Source organism: Hylobates moloch, unplaced genomic scaffold, assembly GCF_009828535.3.
Source record: "Hylobates moloch isolate HMO894 unplaced genomic scaffold, HMol_V3 SCAFFOLD_12, whole genome shotgun sequence".
In the NCBI taxonomy this organism is placed as follows: domain Eukaryota; kingdom Metazoa; phylum Chordata; class Mammalia; order Primates; family Hylobatidae; genus Hylobates; species Hylobates moloch.
Genome location: NW_026652287.1, coordinates 57,874,633 through 57,892,651, shown reverse-complemented (window position 1 = coordinate 57,892,651; position 18,019 = coordinate 57,874,633). Strand labels below are relative to the sequence as shown.

At 56.4% G+C, this 18,019-nt stretch overlaps 1 protein-coding gene across 3 annotated transcripts in view; it reads right to left on the bottom strand.

Annotated features, from left to right (window-relative positions):
* Window positions 1-17,812, bottom strand: part of VSTM2B (V-set and transmembrane domain containing 2B) — a 40,406-nt gene extending 22,594 nt beyond the window's left edge. The window contains exons 1-5 of one of the 3 annotated variants that reach the window (XM_032170319.2): window positions 17,714-17,812; window positions 16,694-17,308; window positions 15,966-16,150; window positions 14,955-14,984; window positions 13,140-13,611 (exon numbers count right to left, since the gene is read on the bottom strand). In XM_032170319.2, the coding sequence (XP_032026210.1) occupies window positions 13,140-13,611; window positions 14,955-14,984; window positions 15,966-16,150; window positions 16,694-16,775 (769 nt within the window). In that variant the 5' untranslated portion in view covers window positions 16,776-17,308; window positions 17,714-17,812. The other 2 variants (XM_058425336.1, XM_058425337.1) reach the window with 2 other exon arrangements.
* Window positions 17,813-18,019: the final 207 nt, after the last annotated feature.

The window sequence follows — 18,019 nt, the reverse complement described above, 5'->3', positions numbered from 1 at the left end:
CATGGCCTGAGGTCCGGGAGGAGGCTGTAGGTCCCTCCAACCAGCACACGCAGGACCTAACAGCAGTCCTTTCCCATTACAACTCGCCTTTGGGTTCCACCTCAGTGACACCTGGATATTTCTTTCTGTTTCACAGTGAGGACTTTTCTTTAGAAACACCAAAAAGGTTAACATATTTTAATTGCCCAGGGATAGTGCTCTGAAAATTCTATAACATGTGCTCATTAAATGAAATTAGCACAGAGGAGCTGCCTGGGATATGTCACGCATTAAAATATGACTCTGTAGAATAGAATGCATTATGAATTATTGCCTGGTGTATTTTTGTTACATTAGTCTTTAATGTGAATACAGTTATTTATCTGCCCACCTGGAGATGGGATTTCTTAAATGCCTGAAAAAACATATCTACATTAATTTGTACATGGACAAGAATCAGCAAATCTGGGCCAGGCTGCATCCACCAGAGTACCCAGTGCCCAGCAGAGGGAGGAGGTCCACCTTTCCTGTCCCTGAAGGCTGAGGGGTTAGGGGAGCTGGAAGCAGGTTGGGATTGGCTGTGTCCACTCACTCTGCCCTTCCCTTCTGTCTATGTTCAGTGACCTAGGGACTGCAGGAAGAAGCATGGAATGGCATGGAATTCTGGGCCCTACCACTACCTGGAGACTTTTTTCCTATGGCTTCCTTCCTGGAAGACATGAGTGTGCAGTGTTCAGTTGCTGGAAACTCCAACCTTAGGCATGCCTGAAATCCCAATCCCACCCATCCTGCAAGCCTCAACTTGTATCCCAAATCTACCCATCTTTCCATCCATGTTTTAGCTACTTATCCATTTCTCCTACTTTCTACTCTCCATTCACCCATCCACCCACTCATGTCTTCTTTCCACTTATCCATCAGCTATTTATTTTTCTACCCATTCCCAATCTACTCATCCGTCCATGCATCCATCCATCCATCCACCCATTCATTCTCCCATCCATCTACCTATCTACCCATCCACTCATCTTCCTTCTACCCACCCATTCATTCTCCCAACCATCAACCCATCTACCCATCTATGCATCATTCTTCTATCCATCCACTAATTCTCCCATCCATCCACCCATTCACACATTGATTCACCCTTCTTCTTACCCACCCATTCGTTCTCCCATCCATCCACCCATCTACCCATCCACTCATCATCCTTGTATCTGTGCATTCATTCTCCCATCCATTCACCCATCTACCCATCTACTTATCATTCTTCTACCCATCCACTCATTCTCCAATCCACCCACCCATCTACCCATCTACTTATCATCCTTCTGCCCACCCATTCATTCTCCCATCCATTCACCCATCTACCATCTACTCATCACCCTTCTACTCATCCATTCGTTCTCCCATCCATTCACCCATCTACCATCTACTCACCATCCTTCTTCCTACCCATTCATTCTCCCATCCATCAACCCATCTACCCATCCACTCGTCATCCTTGTATCCATCCATTCATTCTCCCATCCACCCACCCATCTACCCATCCACTTGTCATCCTTGTATCTATCCATTCATTCTCCCATTTGCCCACCCATTTACCCATCCACTCATTCTCCTTCTACCCATCCATTCATTTTCCCACTGATTCACCCATTCCCTTATCCTTCCTTCCACCCATCCAATAATTCTCCCACCATCCACCCATCTACCTATTCACTCATCCTTCCTTCTACCCATCCACCCATCTACCCATCAACTTATCATCCTTCTACTCACTCATTTATTCTCCCTTCTATCTACCCATCTACCCATCCACTCATTTTCCGTCTACCCATCCATTTATTATCTCATCCATTCATCCTTCCTTCCACCCATCTATTAATTGTCCAATTTGTCCACTCATCCACTCATTCTTCTTTCTACCCATCCATTCATTCTTCCATCATCCACCTATCTATTCATCCTTCCTCCCATTCATCCCCCATCCATTCACACATCCTTCCCTTCACTCACCCACCAACTACTTGTTTTTATCACCCCATTCAGACATCCATCAACCCATCCATCCAATGAGTCCAAGTCCCATCATCTCTTGACTGGATCACTGCCTCCAAAGTGGTCTCCCTCATCTACCAAATTCATCCCACCTCTCCAATCTCCACATTGCAAACATTGCAACTAGAGTGACCATTTCTGAAAGCATCATGCCCTAGCCACTCAAACCCCATCCCACTGCCCTTAGGATAAAGCCAAAGCTTCCTGATCTCTTCAAAAGGTCTTACAGTTTGATCCTGTTTGACCAGTAAACTCTGACTCTTGACTTAATTTCCCCTTTGCTTCCCCATCTTGCTTTCTCTGCACCCACCACAGTAAGCTTTTGTGAGGCCTTTGCATTTCCCCAGATTCCTCTTGCCACAGGACCTTTGCACATGTGAGCCCCTCTTCCTGGAAAGCTTTACCTTCTTTCTTTACCTGGCCAACTCTTAACCATCTTCCTGATTATGGCTCTAATGTCACTTTCTTGGTGACCCTTCCCTGACTGGGTCAAATCTCCTTATTTTAGCTCCCATAGCCCATGGGCCTCTCCTTTACAGTACCAGCCATGGCTGCAAATTTCCACTTGCTATGTGACTATTAGATCAATGACTGTCTCTTCCTCTGTCACTTTCTCAGGACCTCATTAGTCTTAATCACATTGTGCCCTCAGTGACTAGAAAAGTTCCTGCACATAAAAAAATGCTCCATGGACATTTGCTGGATGAATGATTGAATGAATTAATGAACTAGTACCAAGTCCGATGAATATAGGACAGTGGGGAAACAGCAGTGAGAATGAACCAGGCATGCTGTCCATGGGCATCAGTCTGGATGGGGCACTTAGCAGGTGTTGACTGCAGGACAGGGAAAGAACTGCTGGGAGCCCTGAGGCAGCAGCAAGGCACATCTAGGTGCTCAGAATGAAAGAAACTCCTTTGGCTGCAGGGTCAGGAAGTCTTCTCCCAATTACCAGCCCACCCTTGCCCCACCTTTCTGAGTTCTTCCCAACTACTAGTCCATCCTGGTAGCCCACCATTTCTGAGACCCTCTTGTGCCTGAGCTGAGCCCTGGGTTCATCCTCCTGCATGGCCACCATAACTAGACCATGAGCTCCTCCCCGGGGCAGGGGCTAGGTCTGCCTGATGCTCTGGGTAGCTCCCTGCCCCTTGGCCTGGGCCATACCAGATATAGCAGACCAGGAATCCCCACTCCCGACTCACACTGAGCCTGATGTGGTGTCAGCTCCCCCTTCCATAGGTTTATTAAAGATCCTTCCTCTGGGCCAAGCAGCATTTGTACGAGAATCAATTGTAGTAAAAGTCACTCTAAGGGGACTGACATTGCAGCTGGGCTTTCCTGGCTTAAAGAAAACCATGCCTTCCTTCCTTAGGGCAGCGGATGGGCAGCAGGCCAGGGTCAGCAGAGGGAGGGCTCCCTGTCTCCAGAGCTATCTCATTACAGGTGGGTGGGTCTCCAGCAGGAGTCTGCAGTGGGCTGTCTGTGCTGGGAGGGAAGCAGGCTCACATGGGCATGAGAGGTGGAGACAGGCAGGAGGGGTCCTGGCTTCCTGGCCTGGTCTGCAGCCTGCTCACACTCCCAGCGCATCCCAGAGGTGTTATCTCTGTCCTTCATTCTTCTCACTAGCCTCGGTGCCAAGTGGCACCTTTATTAGCAATCTCTGCGCACAGTGAGCCACAGAAAGGGAAGCTGGGGTGGATGTGAATGTGAAAAGCAAAATGCGGGAACACAGGTGGAAGAACCAGCACACGTCCTGAGCTTGTAACGGTGGCCTGAGTCCCCAAAAGGCCCATCCCTGTGGGACACTCCCTGACACAGGCGGCTCTCCCTCTCTCTCTCACTCTATCTCTGTAAAGGCCCCAGTGACGGGGACTCGGGGCATCTTCTCTCAGTCTAGACCTACCCCAGGAGGCTTTCTGGCTATATGACATGGTGAGAGAGCTTTCTACCTTCTCCTCACTTCTTCCATGGAGACACAGCTGTCCAGTGCTGCAGACACCAGCCTCTCCTGACCTTCTCCTTGCCACCCAAAAGGCCCTACCCCCTCCAATCACAATGCCCCCACCACTGGCAGCAGCCTATATGACAAAGAAGCATGACCAGGCATGACATGGAGCAGCTTTCCCCAGGACCCCTGTTAGCACAGCCAGGACTCGGCACATGGGCAAACTTGGGGGCTTAATTTGCTGATGGACCACACGAAACCATGATGAAGCTGTCCTTGTTCACCAAGGAGCTCCTGACTCATGGCAAACAGCCCCAACCAGACTAGGATGAGGATGTGGCACCATCCCTATCTTTCTACCTTCCCCCCTTGAAATGGTGCAGCCAGAGAACGTACAAAAACAGCAACTCTCCGAACCATTTGCAATCTGATGGCCCTTTCTGTTTCTGAGCTCCATCAGCCCCATCACTGAGATGGTTTGGATGTTTGTCCCCTCCAACCTTATGTTGAAATGTGATCCCCAGTGTTGGAGGTGGGTCCCGGTGGGAGGTAACTGGGTCATGGGAGTGGATCCCCCACAAATGGCCTGGTGCCCTCCTCATGGTAATGAGGTAATGGGTGAGTTCCTACTCTATTACTTCACATGAAAGCTGGTTGTTTAAAGAGCCTGGCACATCCTCCCTCTCTCTCTTGCTTCCTCTCTCACCATGTGACACGTCTACTCCCCTGCCTTGAGTTAAAGCTCCTTGAAGCCTCACCAGAAGCCAAGTAGATGCTGGTGCCTTGCTCGTACAGCCTGCAAAACTGTGAGCCAGATAAACCTCTTTTCTCTATAAATGACCAGACTCAGGTATTCCCTGATAGCAATGCAAAATGGACGAATACTATCACCATTAGCTCCATCATGCTCACAGCAAGTGCAGGAGGGAGGGCGGTCTCATGAAGGAAGTCTCAGATCAGAGCATTCTGTCCAGCTTAGTAAGCGATCCTGGATGGTTAACACCATTCCCATGAATAACGCTGGTTACCAAAGCCAACATCCACTGAGTGTATTCTAGGTGCCAGGCCCTGTGCTAAGCTAACATCTTTCCACGGATTATCCTCCCCGATCCTGCCAACCACTCTCTGGCATAGAAGTCGGTGTCGTGCTGACAATAACAGATGATGGAACTCGCACACAGAGAGTGGGAAGTGATGGACTCAAGATTCCAATCAAATGGTTGGATGTATCCGGAAAACAAGTATAATACTTAGGGTATGAAGGGCAGGAGTGAGAAGCACATGCTGTGACTTTTGCAGGGCCAGAGCCCAGTAAAGGCCCAGAAATGGGGCATATTTGTTGGCATTAAAATCTTGGCTTACCTGTGAGCCAGCAGGCTGAACAGTGAGGAACATTTGAGATGTCAGGAGAGAATGCAATGGTTGAAAGTGGTAGAGAGTGTAACTTCCTCTGGAACCATGTTCAGTCTCCCTTGGGTGATGCTTTGGTTCTCCCACCAGCATGGGCAGCTGTGGGGAGGACTGACCTGCCTAGGTAATTTTCCTGGCCTCGGTCTCTAACGGGCATCGGGTGCTCAGCTGGGACTTTTAGGGGGTGCCCTGTCCCTCTCAGTGGCCCTTCTGGCAAGCTGGTTACTTCTGAGCTGGATGGAGCAGGGCCCATGGGTGTGGGAGAGTAGGTGGGTGCGGGGGGCGGGTGGGTGTGGGGAAAATCTTCCAAAATGTCCACTTTGGCTCCTTATTTCATGCCAATGCCAGGACCCCTCAACGTTCCTCTTGAACTGCAAGAACCAGGGCCAAGTGAAGCCTGTCCAAGGTAGCTTTGATATTTTAGCCCGGAGAGCAGTAACGACAGAACAAAACAACCAATAACTTCCAGAAACAGGATTGCTGGCAGGGACAGGCTTTGCACAAGGTCTTTCTCTCAAGGGCCATCCTGTGGAGGATGCAGGCCGGAGAAGGGGCCTGGGCTATGCTCATACTTTGCGGTCACCGAGGGTGCTGCTGTCTGCAAGCGGCCCCCCAGCCACCTCCACCACTGGCTGCTTAACAGCAGCTACACCCTAACCCACAGGAGGCCAGACTGCATCCTCCATCTTGGTATTTACAGCACATCTTCCCTGAGAGCACCAAAGCCACTGACAAGCAGGCTAATTTCCCTAGAAGCACCACCCCGGGGAAGGAGGTGTGTCATCCTTCATCAGGAATAGGCAGCAATCGGGAGTTACAGGGGCTGAGCCTGTTGACTTCTCATCTCAAACTTCCCTGCAGCCCTTATGTAAGGCAAAGTGAAACCTTCTCACTGCTCTGGATACAAGTTTCCAAGAGATGCCTGGTGATAGTCGGCAAAGCATGGGGGAATAAAAAAGATAATGCTTTTATTTTTCACCTGTGCTGCAAAAATGTGTTAAAACCATGCTGGTGTCTCCCAGAAAGCTCAGGGGTTTAGACCACAGCCAAGGCCTTGCTCTGTCCACACAGAGCAGAACTAATCAATATCATATTACAAAAGCACTTGACCTCATTTATCCCCACGGATGCTTGGGGAATCCTTAATATTCAGAGCTTTAAGGATATGCACCTGGCGTGTTTAATGAGCAGTTCCTTGTTGCGGGGTTAGCTCACGGTGACATTTAACAAGGCTGGCTCCCAGCTCTTTTCTTGGGGGCTGCCACTCCAGCTGGGGAGAGAGTCTGGGCTCTGGCTATGAGCACAGAGAGAGCGCTGTGTCTTCTGGGGGATGGACTGAAGCAGGAGGCATTAGGGAGAACTGCGGGAAGGAGGAAAGCCAGTGAGAGGAGAGCGTGGCACAGAGTAAGTGCTCAGTAAAAGGCAAATGTTATTATTTATCATTATTATAATCCAAGAGCAGCTGTTTTATCCTGAATTTAGGGTCTTCCTGATGCTGAAAGGATGGTTGCCCAGTGAGCTGACTGATACACAAAGGCCATTCCATTTGGTGTGGACTTCTCCAATCTTGGGAAGGAGAGAGGGGGCATCTGAAAGCTTTCCAAGGTCTGACCTAATTGGGAGGACTTCAGCCCCAGGTGCTTCTTTCAAGCCGTAAGTCACACACCACCTACAGGAAGGCTCTCCTGATTGCCTCAGCTGGATTAGTGCTGGCACAGCACAGACTGCTTTGTCCTGGAATTACCTGGGTGCCCTGGCTCCTCTAAGTTTGGGTTCACGCTGCCATCTCTGGATCCCCCTCATGGCAAGAGTGGGGCTGGGCCCAGCAGGCTCCCAGTGACTGGCTGCTGGGGGAGAGGATGCCATGTGGCTGATAATGGTGTAAGATTGCTGCTGTTAGGGATGAAGCAGGCATCGCTTGCCAGCTGTGAGGCTCAGCCATTTCCTTTATGAAATCCTTTAATTTTCTCTTTCAGGATGCTCAGAGAGCCTCGCCCTCTCTTCTCTGGGACATCTCTTGCCAGATTTGTTTTCTTCTTAATTATAATTCTCATGTCACATCAGAGCTTGGGGGAAGAGTGGATTGTTCATTTAAGGCAAGGGCCTTTGGGTCCTCGTGGGTCCGGGGAGATGGGAAAACCAGGTGGCCACCTCCATGGCTTGCTCAGGGCCCACAGGTCCTAGGCCTGCTGGTACTGCTGGTGACTCTGCTGCATCACGATTCTCTTGGGTCACGTGTGTGCCATTCCTTCAGCTCTGTCATCACCAGGGCATGGGTCGAGATGTAGTGACTGTCTCCACCTTGCCCACGGCCCCCTTTGGTCACGGTTTACGGTTGCCATGGTGACATCCAAGGATGCTCCCCCTTGATGGCTCCCAGCAGCTGCAGCCTCTCTATAGCCGTCATATCCATGGCCTTGGCTGTCTTTCTCTCATTATTAATTGAAATATTGAGAGGCAGTTCTCCGTGTGGGCACCCAGCAGCAGCTTGCCACATCCAGCCGGCTCTCTGTGGGGGCCATGGTGCCTTCCCTTGGAGCCAGAACCCTGAGGCTAATTAGAGGTTCACACGCCACTGCTTTGATCCCAAGGTCCCTGCAGAGGGGAACCTATGGCCAACACGCCAGCCATTCAGTTGCAAACTGGATTCTTTTGAGGCCGTGCTAGACTTCACTGCGGTGCCTTTTCCATTTAGAAATGTTTGTCTGGAAGATACTCTGGTCTCTCTCTCTCTTTTCTAGAAATGGTAACCAGCAACAAAGTGTTCACGAAAAATGGGTCAGCATTCAGATTAATTAGGAGCCAGATTTATGAACATAGCTAAGACAGGGCCCGGCCTCCTGCGCCTGCTCTGCTCTGCTAATCCAGTCCATGTTTATTTTTAAGCACAAATACCAAAATGTCTCTTGACAAATGAGACGTGAAATGAATGAGTTTTTGCACATCAACTTTTAGTGCAAATATGTATTTGGCTGTATTGGGTACACATACGGCATGGGAAGGGCTTTCTTGCCTCGCTGTGCAGTAGCTAACGGATGAGGGCTGGAGGAAGTCCCCCCTCTCTCCTTTGTGGCATTACCAAAGTGGCTCACTTAAAAAATAGGGACTTTTTTCTGACTTCCTTCCAGGAACGATCGCTTAATGGGGGACTATGTGGGGAGATGTGCTGGGACCACCCCTGCAGTCGCCAATCTGAAATGGCCAGTGTCCTGAGCCTCTCTTTTCTCTTTCTTTCTTTCCTTCCTTCCTTCCTTCCTTCCTTCCTTCCTTTCTTTCTTTTTTGAGACAGAGTTTCACTCTTGTTGCCCAGGCTGGAGTGCAATGGCGCGATCTCGGCTCACTTCAACCTCTGCCTCCCAGGTTCAAGTCATTATCCTGCCTCAGCCTTCCCAGGTATCTGGGATTACAGGTGCCTGCCACCACACCCAGCTAATTTTTTGTGGTTTTAGTAGAGACAGGATCTCATCATGTTGGCCAGGCTGGTCTCAAACTTCTGTCCTCAGGTGATCCACCCGCCTCGGCCTTCCAAAGTGCTAGGATTACAGGCGTGAGCCACTGCGCCCAGCACATGAGCCACTGTGCCTGGCCCTGAGCCTCTTCAGTGTCCCCAGGTCCTCAGCCCACCCTTCTCCACTCTGCTGTGAGCCCCTGAGGGCTGACCTCTATAGCCTGCACCACATGGGTGCCCCTGCCCTCAGGTTCCAGGAGGGTTTGGCCAATGGGAGGCCCAGACAGGGAATGGAGGGCGGGAGGAGAGTGAGATCCTTGCTGTGTGACTGTGAGATGGCTGTGTGCCTCCCCTCCTACTCTCTGGGTGCTACCAGCTGCCCCTGTCTTGGCTCCTTTAGGCTAGGTCTGCTGATGGCTCCCACTGATGCCAGCCCTGGGGACCTGCACCCATCCTTTGTTGGCTGCCCTAACCCTGTCCACACCTTGATACATGCACTCTTTCTATCCCCCCGGTGACCCTGTTTGAATGTTCCATGTGCCTTTGCCAGCACCCTGGTTGATATCCTCTGCAAACACTCTTGACTATTAACCAAGAGGCAGCGGTCCTTTCTGGACCCCTCCCCATCAAGCTGCCTAGAATTGCAAGGCTGGGAGGCCAGGCCCAAGGTCGTCTGCCCCGAGCTCCCTCTGCAGCTCAGGCTGCTGTGGTTCTGAGCAAAGCGGCTGGCTTGCTGCCTCTCAAGGCGCTCAGCAGGACCTGGTGCCAGCAGCCGAGCTCGGGGCACTGGCTGGTGATGCAGCCGTACAGAAAGGTTACTAATGCCCATCCTCCAAAACACAGTCTGCAGGCTTCACACTGACAGCACACAGCCTGGGTGGCCTTGGGTGACCGGGGCGAGGTGGGACACAAGACTGAGCATGGCTCCCTCCTTGGCATCAAGGCTGTTCGGATGTGTTTGTGAATGACAGGTCTTGCCATCCATTTTCCGTGCCCAGAGTGGGACATAGAGTGCCTGGAGCAGAACCACTCTCATAAGAGCTTCACCTGGAGAGTGAGGGACACAGGTTTTCTGACCTCCCAGCTGAAGGCCCACCTTCTGGGCACCCCAAAGGAGACTTGGAGAGAGACTGGAGGTTCTTTCTGAGATGTGTCTACACAGTTCCTGGCCTGTTCAGGAGCTGGCAAGGGTTAGGGGGTGACAGAGACCTCAGAGGCCACTGTACCTCTATCCCAGGGGTGCTGCTGTCAGCCCCGCTGGGATCCAGGCAAGCTGTGCTTTCTAGATGGCAGCGGACATCAGCCCCTCTGCGGAAGGCAGAGTGACCCACAAGGGCATTAACATATGGCCCCGTGGCTGGTGGGTGCCCAAGGTCCTATCTGCTGGGATGGCACTGGGCACTGTGCCATCGGCATGGAGCTGACCTGAGGACCTCCATATCTTCTGGGAAGAAGGGCACTGTCTGGCCCACCTTCCCCGGATGAGATGTCCTAGAGCATCTTCACTCTCTCATTCAGCCTCCACGGCCAGCACAGAGACTGGAGATCGGACTGGCTGTGGCAGGCAGTCAGGTCATCTGTGGCTGGGCCTGGGACTCAGGCTGAAGGCCAGCGGAAGAGACAGATTCAAGCAGGAGTACACTCATGACCTTGGTCTCATTATCATTTTGTGAGCACAACGAAGTTCACTCTCAAAGATCTCTTTCACACGGTCTTGACCAAAGTCTTTAACCAACTGCTGGTTCTACTTGGCATTCAAGGCCCTCCATAGCCTGGCTTCCAATTGCCAACCTTTTAGCTTTATCTGCCCATCCCCTCCTCTCCAGCTAGTGCAGCTAATGACCAGGGTGATAATAATGAACATATATGTGCAGCAGTTTCCATACCAAGCTCCCTCTGAGGTCAGAGAGATTATCCTGTTCATTTTACAGATGACTCAGAGATGGTAAGTCATTTGCCTAAAATCACACAGCCAGTAAGTGGTGGAGGCACAACTTACATCTGGACTTCTGCCTTTCAAATCCTCCAGGAATATCCTAGAGGTACGTCCCAGCCTGTAATGCACACATTTCCTTGCTGGGGCCCAAGGGGAGGGGGAAGAAGGATGTTCTCTTCACCAACCAGCATCAGTTAAGCCAATGGCTCTGTAAGTCAATAGGCACTCTCCTTGAGCACTGCCTGTATGCTGAACAGAGATGGCTAACTCCTCGAAGAGTCACCCTCCTGTTGCACTGTGAAGAGATGAGGCCCGAAATCAGCCGCTGCTCCAAGGACTACATTTCCCAGCGGGCCCTACATCCATGTTGGACCATGTGACTGAGTTCTGGCCGATGGAAGAGGGTAGAAGTAATATTTACCACTTCTAGACGTAGCCCTTAAAAAACACCTTGCCATTTTTCTAAACCAGCTTTTCTCTGAGAGCGTTAAGCGCTGCCAGAATGATTTGAGTGGCTATTTTCTCAGTCTCCCAAGAATGATACATACTTAGGGCCGTCCTAAATGCATATGAAACAAGTTGATTCATTATACACAATGCATGCCTGAGAGCATTAGGGCTTCATTCTCTTAGGGCAGTGAGCTGACAAGGGCTGCTTCTGTCTTTCCTCCCTGGTCTGCTGGCTCTATGTCATGCCCAGAGTGACTCTGGAAGCCTCCTGCTGAGGCTGGTACTCTCAGCCTGGGTCCCTGGATGACTGCATGGAACAGAGCCACCACATGCTCCAGGGCACTCCAGGGCAGGACTTGATATGAATGAGGAATATTAAATTTGAATTTTGTCAAGCCACTGGCCTTTTGGGGTTTATTTGTCACCGCACCTACGGATATCTTAGTGCAGGGAGTGGAAAGCTCCCAGCTGGGCTGTGGAGGCCTTCTGCAGGTCCCTACCTTCCCCAGTAGCCTGAGGGACAGTCTTGTAGGGCCCTGTGTGGCATCCAAGAGGGATGAGGCCTTCGGATCAAGCCAATAGCCTGAGACGCACTGAGGAGGCTGCTACAGTGGGTGGAGCTGAATGAGAAACAGAACTGAACTGATGTGCCAGGCAGACTGCAGGCTCAACTGTCGGAGGGCTTGAGAGTTAGCCAGGGAGGCAGGATGAGATGGTGACACTAAGGACATGAAGACCTGCCCCTATGGATTCTGCAGGTAGTCCAGGAGCCTGCAGGCAGACCACCCTTTGGGAACTACCACCATAGGGGTGTGACAATGTGCTCTGTCACATCTGGGAGGTTTCACATGCACCTGTATCCAAAGCCAGGCTTCCAGGGCCATGTGGCCAGGAGAGATGCTCCTTGTGGGACTCTGCATCAAACAAGATGGAGGAGAGGGGCTGAGGGAGGGAGCAACCTGCTCACAGTCAGGCACTGGGGTGGGCTCTGAGGCCCAGCTTGGAGCAGGGGGAGAGAGTGGGGGATGCCTTGGGAGGAGGGGCACACTGGCAAGCCTTTCTACTCTCCATAACCACCCCCCCCCGCCCCCCCCCCCCCGCCTCTGCCAATGGCTTCTACCGCCCCAGAGCTGCCTACCAGGGGGTAGTCAAGCCATCATTTTCTCCTCCTTCTGCCTTCCCACATCCCGCCCCCACCCCCAATTCCTTCTCCCAGCCTCTCAGCTCCCTAAGAAAGCAAGCCTTCCCCTCTGGGTGCCTTCCTAATAGTGGCTTAGGGCTCAGTCCTTACTGCCCCCACCCCAAAGCCAAAGGGAGAGGATCTGCGATTTACAGCAGAGTACAGAGCTGGTGCCTAGGGCCATTCTGCATTTAGCCAAAGGGAGCGTAGGTTACAACACAGCCAGGCCCCTCCACGCCCTTGGGCAAAGTCTGTTCAATCGAGCACACAAAATAGAAACCAACGCAACTCAAGTTTTAACCGCCTCCCGCTCTCCACCAGGTGCCAGTGCCCCCATCTGGGGATAGCTCATTTCCACCACCGATGCTGGCAGAGTACTGGCCCCTTGCCACCATCGGAGCTCAGCCCTCAGGGTCCAGTTCTCCAAACCCAAAAGAGGTCGCCTCCCCACACTGCAGCCTCCAGCGTACCCTGAGGTAGCTGGCAGGGCAGCCCTCTCCTCCATTCATAAATGCACATCATAAATGCTTCCAGAGGCCAGGAGTAAAGACAGAGAAACCTCGGGAAGAGGGCCGTAGGGGAGGGCGCTCCCGACCTAACTAGGAAGGAGTATGCATATGCAAATGCGCCCAGGGGGCGGGTCCTGGGTCCGGAGCCCCCCGGGTCGTCCTCGCGCAGCCCTAGCCCTGAGCCATCCCCGCGCGTGCGCCCTCTCTCCGCGCGCCCTTACCGGAACCGTGCCTCTGGCGCAGCAGGACCGCCTGTCCCGATGGCGGCGACGCTGACGAGGCAGCAGCAGCTGCCGCGACTGTGGTGGTGGGCGTGTGGGCCGCGGAGGCTGCTGCGGCCTCGGGGACTGCGGGATCGACGGCGGCGGGAGGGCTGCTGGGAGGCGGGCTCTTGTCGCCGCGGCCGGGCTCGGAGGTGGTGCGGCTCGCGGCGCCCGCGTTGTTGGCGCTGGCGGCGCTGGCTGGGCCGTGGCGACGCGGGCCGCTGCTCTGGATGTGGGACACGGCCTCGGCGGCCTGCATGTTGGGCGGCGCGAAGCGCGAGAGCACGCGCAGCAGCGCCTGGGCCTTGTGCTCTTGCGTGTCGTCGTCGCTGTAGTCCGACACGCGGCACTCGTACACGCCCTCGTCCTGCAGCCGCACGGCAGACAGCCGAAGCCGGTGTGAGATGTCATTGCCCTGGACGCGCACGGTCTGCAAGAGAGCAGGGTTAGAGGCCGGGCTGGGCAGCTCCCAGACCTGCTCTTCTGGCCGCCCTGGCCTTCGTGTCTCCTCGTCCGCGCACCCCAACGCTTCCCGGATCCTGGTTTGCCCACCATCACGATCCGGCTTCCCTTTCACCCGCGTCTACCCCGTGGCATGGGGCTTCCAACTCTGCGTGGACGCCGGGCAGCCAGCTCTTTGGACTGTGTCCCCACGTCCCCATCACGTTAACAAAACGCCCGCCTTGCATCTGCTCCGCCCATACAAACCAACACTGCTTGTCTTCCAGTAGCTGGCACTTCAGAAGGGCAGAGCCCACCTCTCCTTCCTCCCTCCTGCACCTTAAGGAAACCCCAGGCTGGATTCCTTGTTCCCTAACTGCCCCACGTCTTTCCCGCCCCGACGCGCTCCAACCGACAGTCCCGCCCCAGCCGGCCCTCCACACCTCCCGGAGCACGGAGGGCCCGCCTGAATCGCGTCCTAAGGAAAGCAACCCTGTCACCGGACCCCGCCGTTTACAGCTAACACTCCGCTTTCCCAAGAAGGCAAGCAACGCTGAGGTTGCTGCCCGGCTCCCTGGCCACCTGCTACCAACCTGCCTTTCCGCGGGATCTCCAGAAGCCCCCCAGTGAAGTGCTCCTCCCCTGCGCCCGGGTGGGGACTTCGGGAAGTACTGCTCTATGGCTCTCAACAAACACCCAGGGAGCCCTCACCTCTGAACCGAGCCCACGAGGAGGCTTCGTCATCTCCAGGCCTTTCTACGCTCTAGCTGGGAAGCTTGGGCTCATCTCCCCCCATGACCCCGGCCCCTCGCAGCCTGGCACAACCATCCCCTACCCCGTCCCCTGCAAGCCTGCAACATCCCGCACCCAGACCTGCAATCCAGGCGGAGGATAAAGGGTTGCAGCGGAGGGCGCAGAGCGGATGCTCAGGGCGGGGCAGAGGGGGCGGGAAGCTGGCGCCACGATCGCGGCGAGGGCGAGCAGCCGCGCGCTCCCGGTGCTGGGAGGAATGCCCGCAGAGCGGAGGCTGGCAGGCGCGAGAGGGCCTAAGTGCGCAGTCCGAACCAAGGGGAGTTTTACAGGTCAGCGCCGAGCCGAATTAGGGGACTCAAGCCTTGGACCCTTGATTTACACAAAAGAGAACCCGACCCTGCAACCGGCGACAGATGGCGCCCGGACACGCCGAGCAGCCACCAATGCAAGGCTGCGATCGCGGCCCTACTTGCGCGGCCCCACATGCGCGGCTGCCGCGGCTTGCTAAGGGGAGGGAGCTGCAGGACGCGAGGCGGCCAGAAGGGGTCTCCCGCGGCCCGCGCTGGGCTCCACACTTACGCTGATTTTAGTTGCATCCTTATTTGTTACCTAAAATGCAAAGAGGGAGAGAGAGAGACGTGAGGCTCGCGGCCTTCTGGCTGGGGGAACTCGGATCCGCCTTTAGGCAAGGGCACCCTCCTCCGGCAGACTAGGACCGAAACCGCCCGGGGGGTGGGGGTTGAGGGCACAAAGGACGTCCGGCTTTCCAGGAGTTTCCCAGGAGGAAGCGGGCTTTGGAGTTAGCTAGCATGGTGCCTGACCAACGGGTGGCTGCCCTGGTGCACACCTGCCGGCTGAACTGGGGAGCCTGGATGGACACCAGAGTGGGAAGGAAAGCCCCTCTCCTTCCCTCTGGGCATCCTTAGGCCCAGCCGCGTGGCTCAAAATCCTCCCCCAGCTCACTGGGAGCGGTGAAGAACTGGAGGGAGGGGCGCTGTGTCTGGACAGGACCCAGCGGGAGGCTCAGTGGCAGTAACTCTGGGTGGGACCCTGTGTGTGTAGGTGTGTGTGTGCAAGCGTGCACATTAGAGTGTGGGTTTTGAGTTAGACAGGCAGCGTGGGCCTGTTTTCGGCCACAGAGCAGTGGCCCCTCTGTGCCCCTGAGGGCTGGAGGTCCTGCCAGCTTTCCGGTACTCGGTTTTCTGCTGGCCTCTGGAACGCAGCCTTGGGAGCCCTGGGGTCCTCAAAGTGGCAGAGAGCGGGGAGAGCCTGATGGGACCAAGGGGGCTTCCTTCACTATCCAGCACCCATCAGAGGGCCGCAGCCTGCAAGCACGAGCAAGCGTCCTGGCTGGGCGTGAATGGAGTTCTGGGAGGTGGCGGGAACAGCGATGCTGTCAAAATAATTGACAGGTTTGGGGGTAACCACTGCTGACTTTGAAGATGCTTTGGGATGCGAAGGTGGAAGATGGCCTGCGCCACAGGGCGGCGCCCTGCGGGAGTGAAGCCGGCTGCTTCCCTTCCCGGGTTAGCCCTCCCCGCCCCGGGCGCGAGCCGGGCGCGCGCTGGTACCGCGTGGGCGGCGGGTTACCTTGCTCCGGGCGCCCGGCACGCTGAGCGCCAGCTCGTGCAGCAGCTCCCGGGGTGGCTCCTTGAGGTACCACCACTGAATCTCCAGCGAATACGAGGTGGCTCCGCTGGCCCGGAACGCGCAGGGCATTTCGATGTCGTCTCCCTCCCGTACTGTCACATCTTTGGGGACTTCTGTGAATGTAGCTGGGGGTGGGGAGAGAGAGAGGCGTGACCAGCTGTAGGGCGGGGGCCTGGGGCAACCCAAAGCGAGGCAGTCGGTCTCTGGCTCGCTGGCCTTGTGCCCCCCACCCCGCAGCTGCTCCGTGGCGCACGGCCGCAGGGGCTAACAAAGTTCGGGGAAGCGGCTGCAGGGCCGCGGCAGGGACCAGCCATCGGCTGCCTACTGCTTCCCTCCGGATGAGGAGGGGCGGCGGGGGCGGCTCGTGCTTCTCCCCCGCGCCTGGCCGCACCGCCAGAACCTGGCTGGGGCGCGCCAACTCCTGCTCCCCGCAGGCATCCTTTCCGCAGCCGGGGCCCCGGCGGGACTGGGAACGACTCCGGCACGGCGCTGCTGCTGCGGCGACCCTTCGCCGCTCGCCTCCCCCTACCCCTCCGGGCCCGAGCTGCACAGCGGGATTGCTGGAGACCGCGAAGCTTCCCGGTTCGTTCTCCTTCTCCTTCTTCTCAGTGGCAGCCCCAGCAAAGATCCCCCCGAGCCCACCGCGGCAGCAAAGTTCCCGCCCTCACCGTCGGCCACGAAGAGCAGCAGGGCATGCAGCAGCAGAGGCGGCAGGTATCCGAGGGCACCGAGCCGGTTCCGCTGTTCCATCTCCCGCGGGGGGCGCGGTGGCGGCGGGGGCCCGGGAGCGGAGAGGCGGCGGCCGTGTGGGCTCGGATCGGCTCCGGCTGGGGCTAGGACGCCTCTGAGCCTGCCATGGCCCCGCGCGGCGCCCCCTCCCCTGGCCGCCGGCGGCCGCCAATCAGCCCCGCTCCCTCGCCGGCTTGCCCGGTGCGGCTCCGGCGGGGGGCGCTGCGCGGGGTGTGCGGGAGACGCGGTCCCACCGGGAGGCTGCTGGCGATCGGTCAGTGCCTCTCTCTGTCCGGTCGTCCACAGGACGGTGGGGATCCGCGCTTCAGTCTCTGCCCGGCGGGCCAGGCAGGGGCTGGGCCGCGCCGGGACCCATCCCTGGCCGAGGGAGTGCGCGCCACGGAGCCGCGAGCTTCTGCCTCCCTGTCTCCTTCTGGTTCTGCTCCCGACTGCCACCTCCTTCGGCTCCGGCCGCCGCTCCCGCCGCCGCCCCCGCCGGTTCCTCCGCGGCTCTTTCCGCAGGGCGAGTGGGCGCTCAGCCGCGGCGCGCAGACCTGGCGTCCGACCCAGCGCAGCGCGGAGAGAGCGGGTCCGGCGTGGCGGACCCGGAGCCGGAGAGAGGCGGGGAGAGGGGGAGGGGAGGGGAAGGGAGGGGGCGGTCAGTGGCTGGGCGCCAAGCCGCCTCCACCGCTGCATCGCCTCCGCCCTCCCCTCTCCTACCACAGCCCGCCCCGCCCCCGCCCCAGAGCGCGCCCCCTCTCTCCTCGGGGGTCGATGCGAGGGACCACCGTCTTTCTGGTTGGAGCACAGCCCCGCCCCGCACCCGCTTGGGTTGGGAGTCTTCCCACCCAAACTCTCCCTGGCTTCTTCCCAGTCTCCACCGCTCGAGACGGCCACTCATCCCTGCTCCCCGTGTGTCCCGCGGTCCTCTCTGCAGCTCCCAGCCCTCAACTCCTTACCCCAGTTTGGGCAACCAGCTGCCCCGCCGTTTGGCCCACGCCTGGGCCATGGCGGGTGGGTGGGCGCCCGGGGCCGCGGGAAGGGCGGAACGCTGTGCCCAGCCGGAGACTAGGCTGGGTGGCGGCGGCAGCGCCGGGAGTCTGCAGTGCGCGAGGGAGAAGTGAGCGCCCAGCGCCCAGCGAGCAGGTGCCTGTGGCGTGGAGAGCGCACACGCTAGCAAGCCGGCAGCGGCCGTGAGTCACGGCAGGGGCGGCGGGGGTGGGGTGGGGAGCGCCGGGCACGACTCAGGGCCCGGGAGGTTTCCG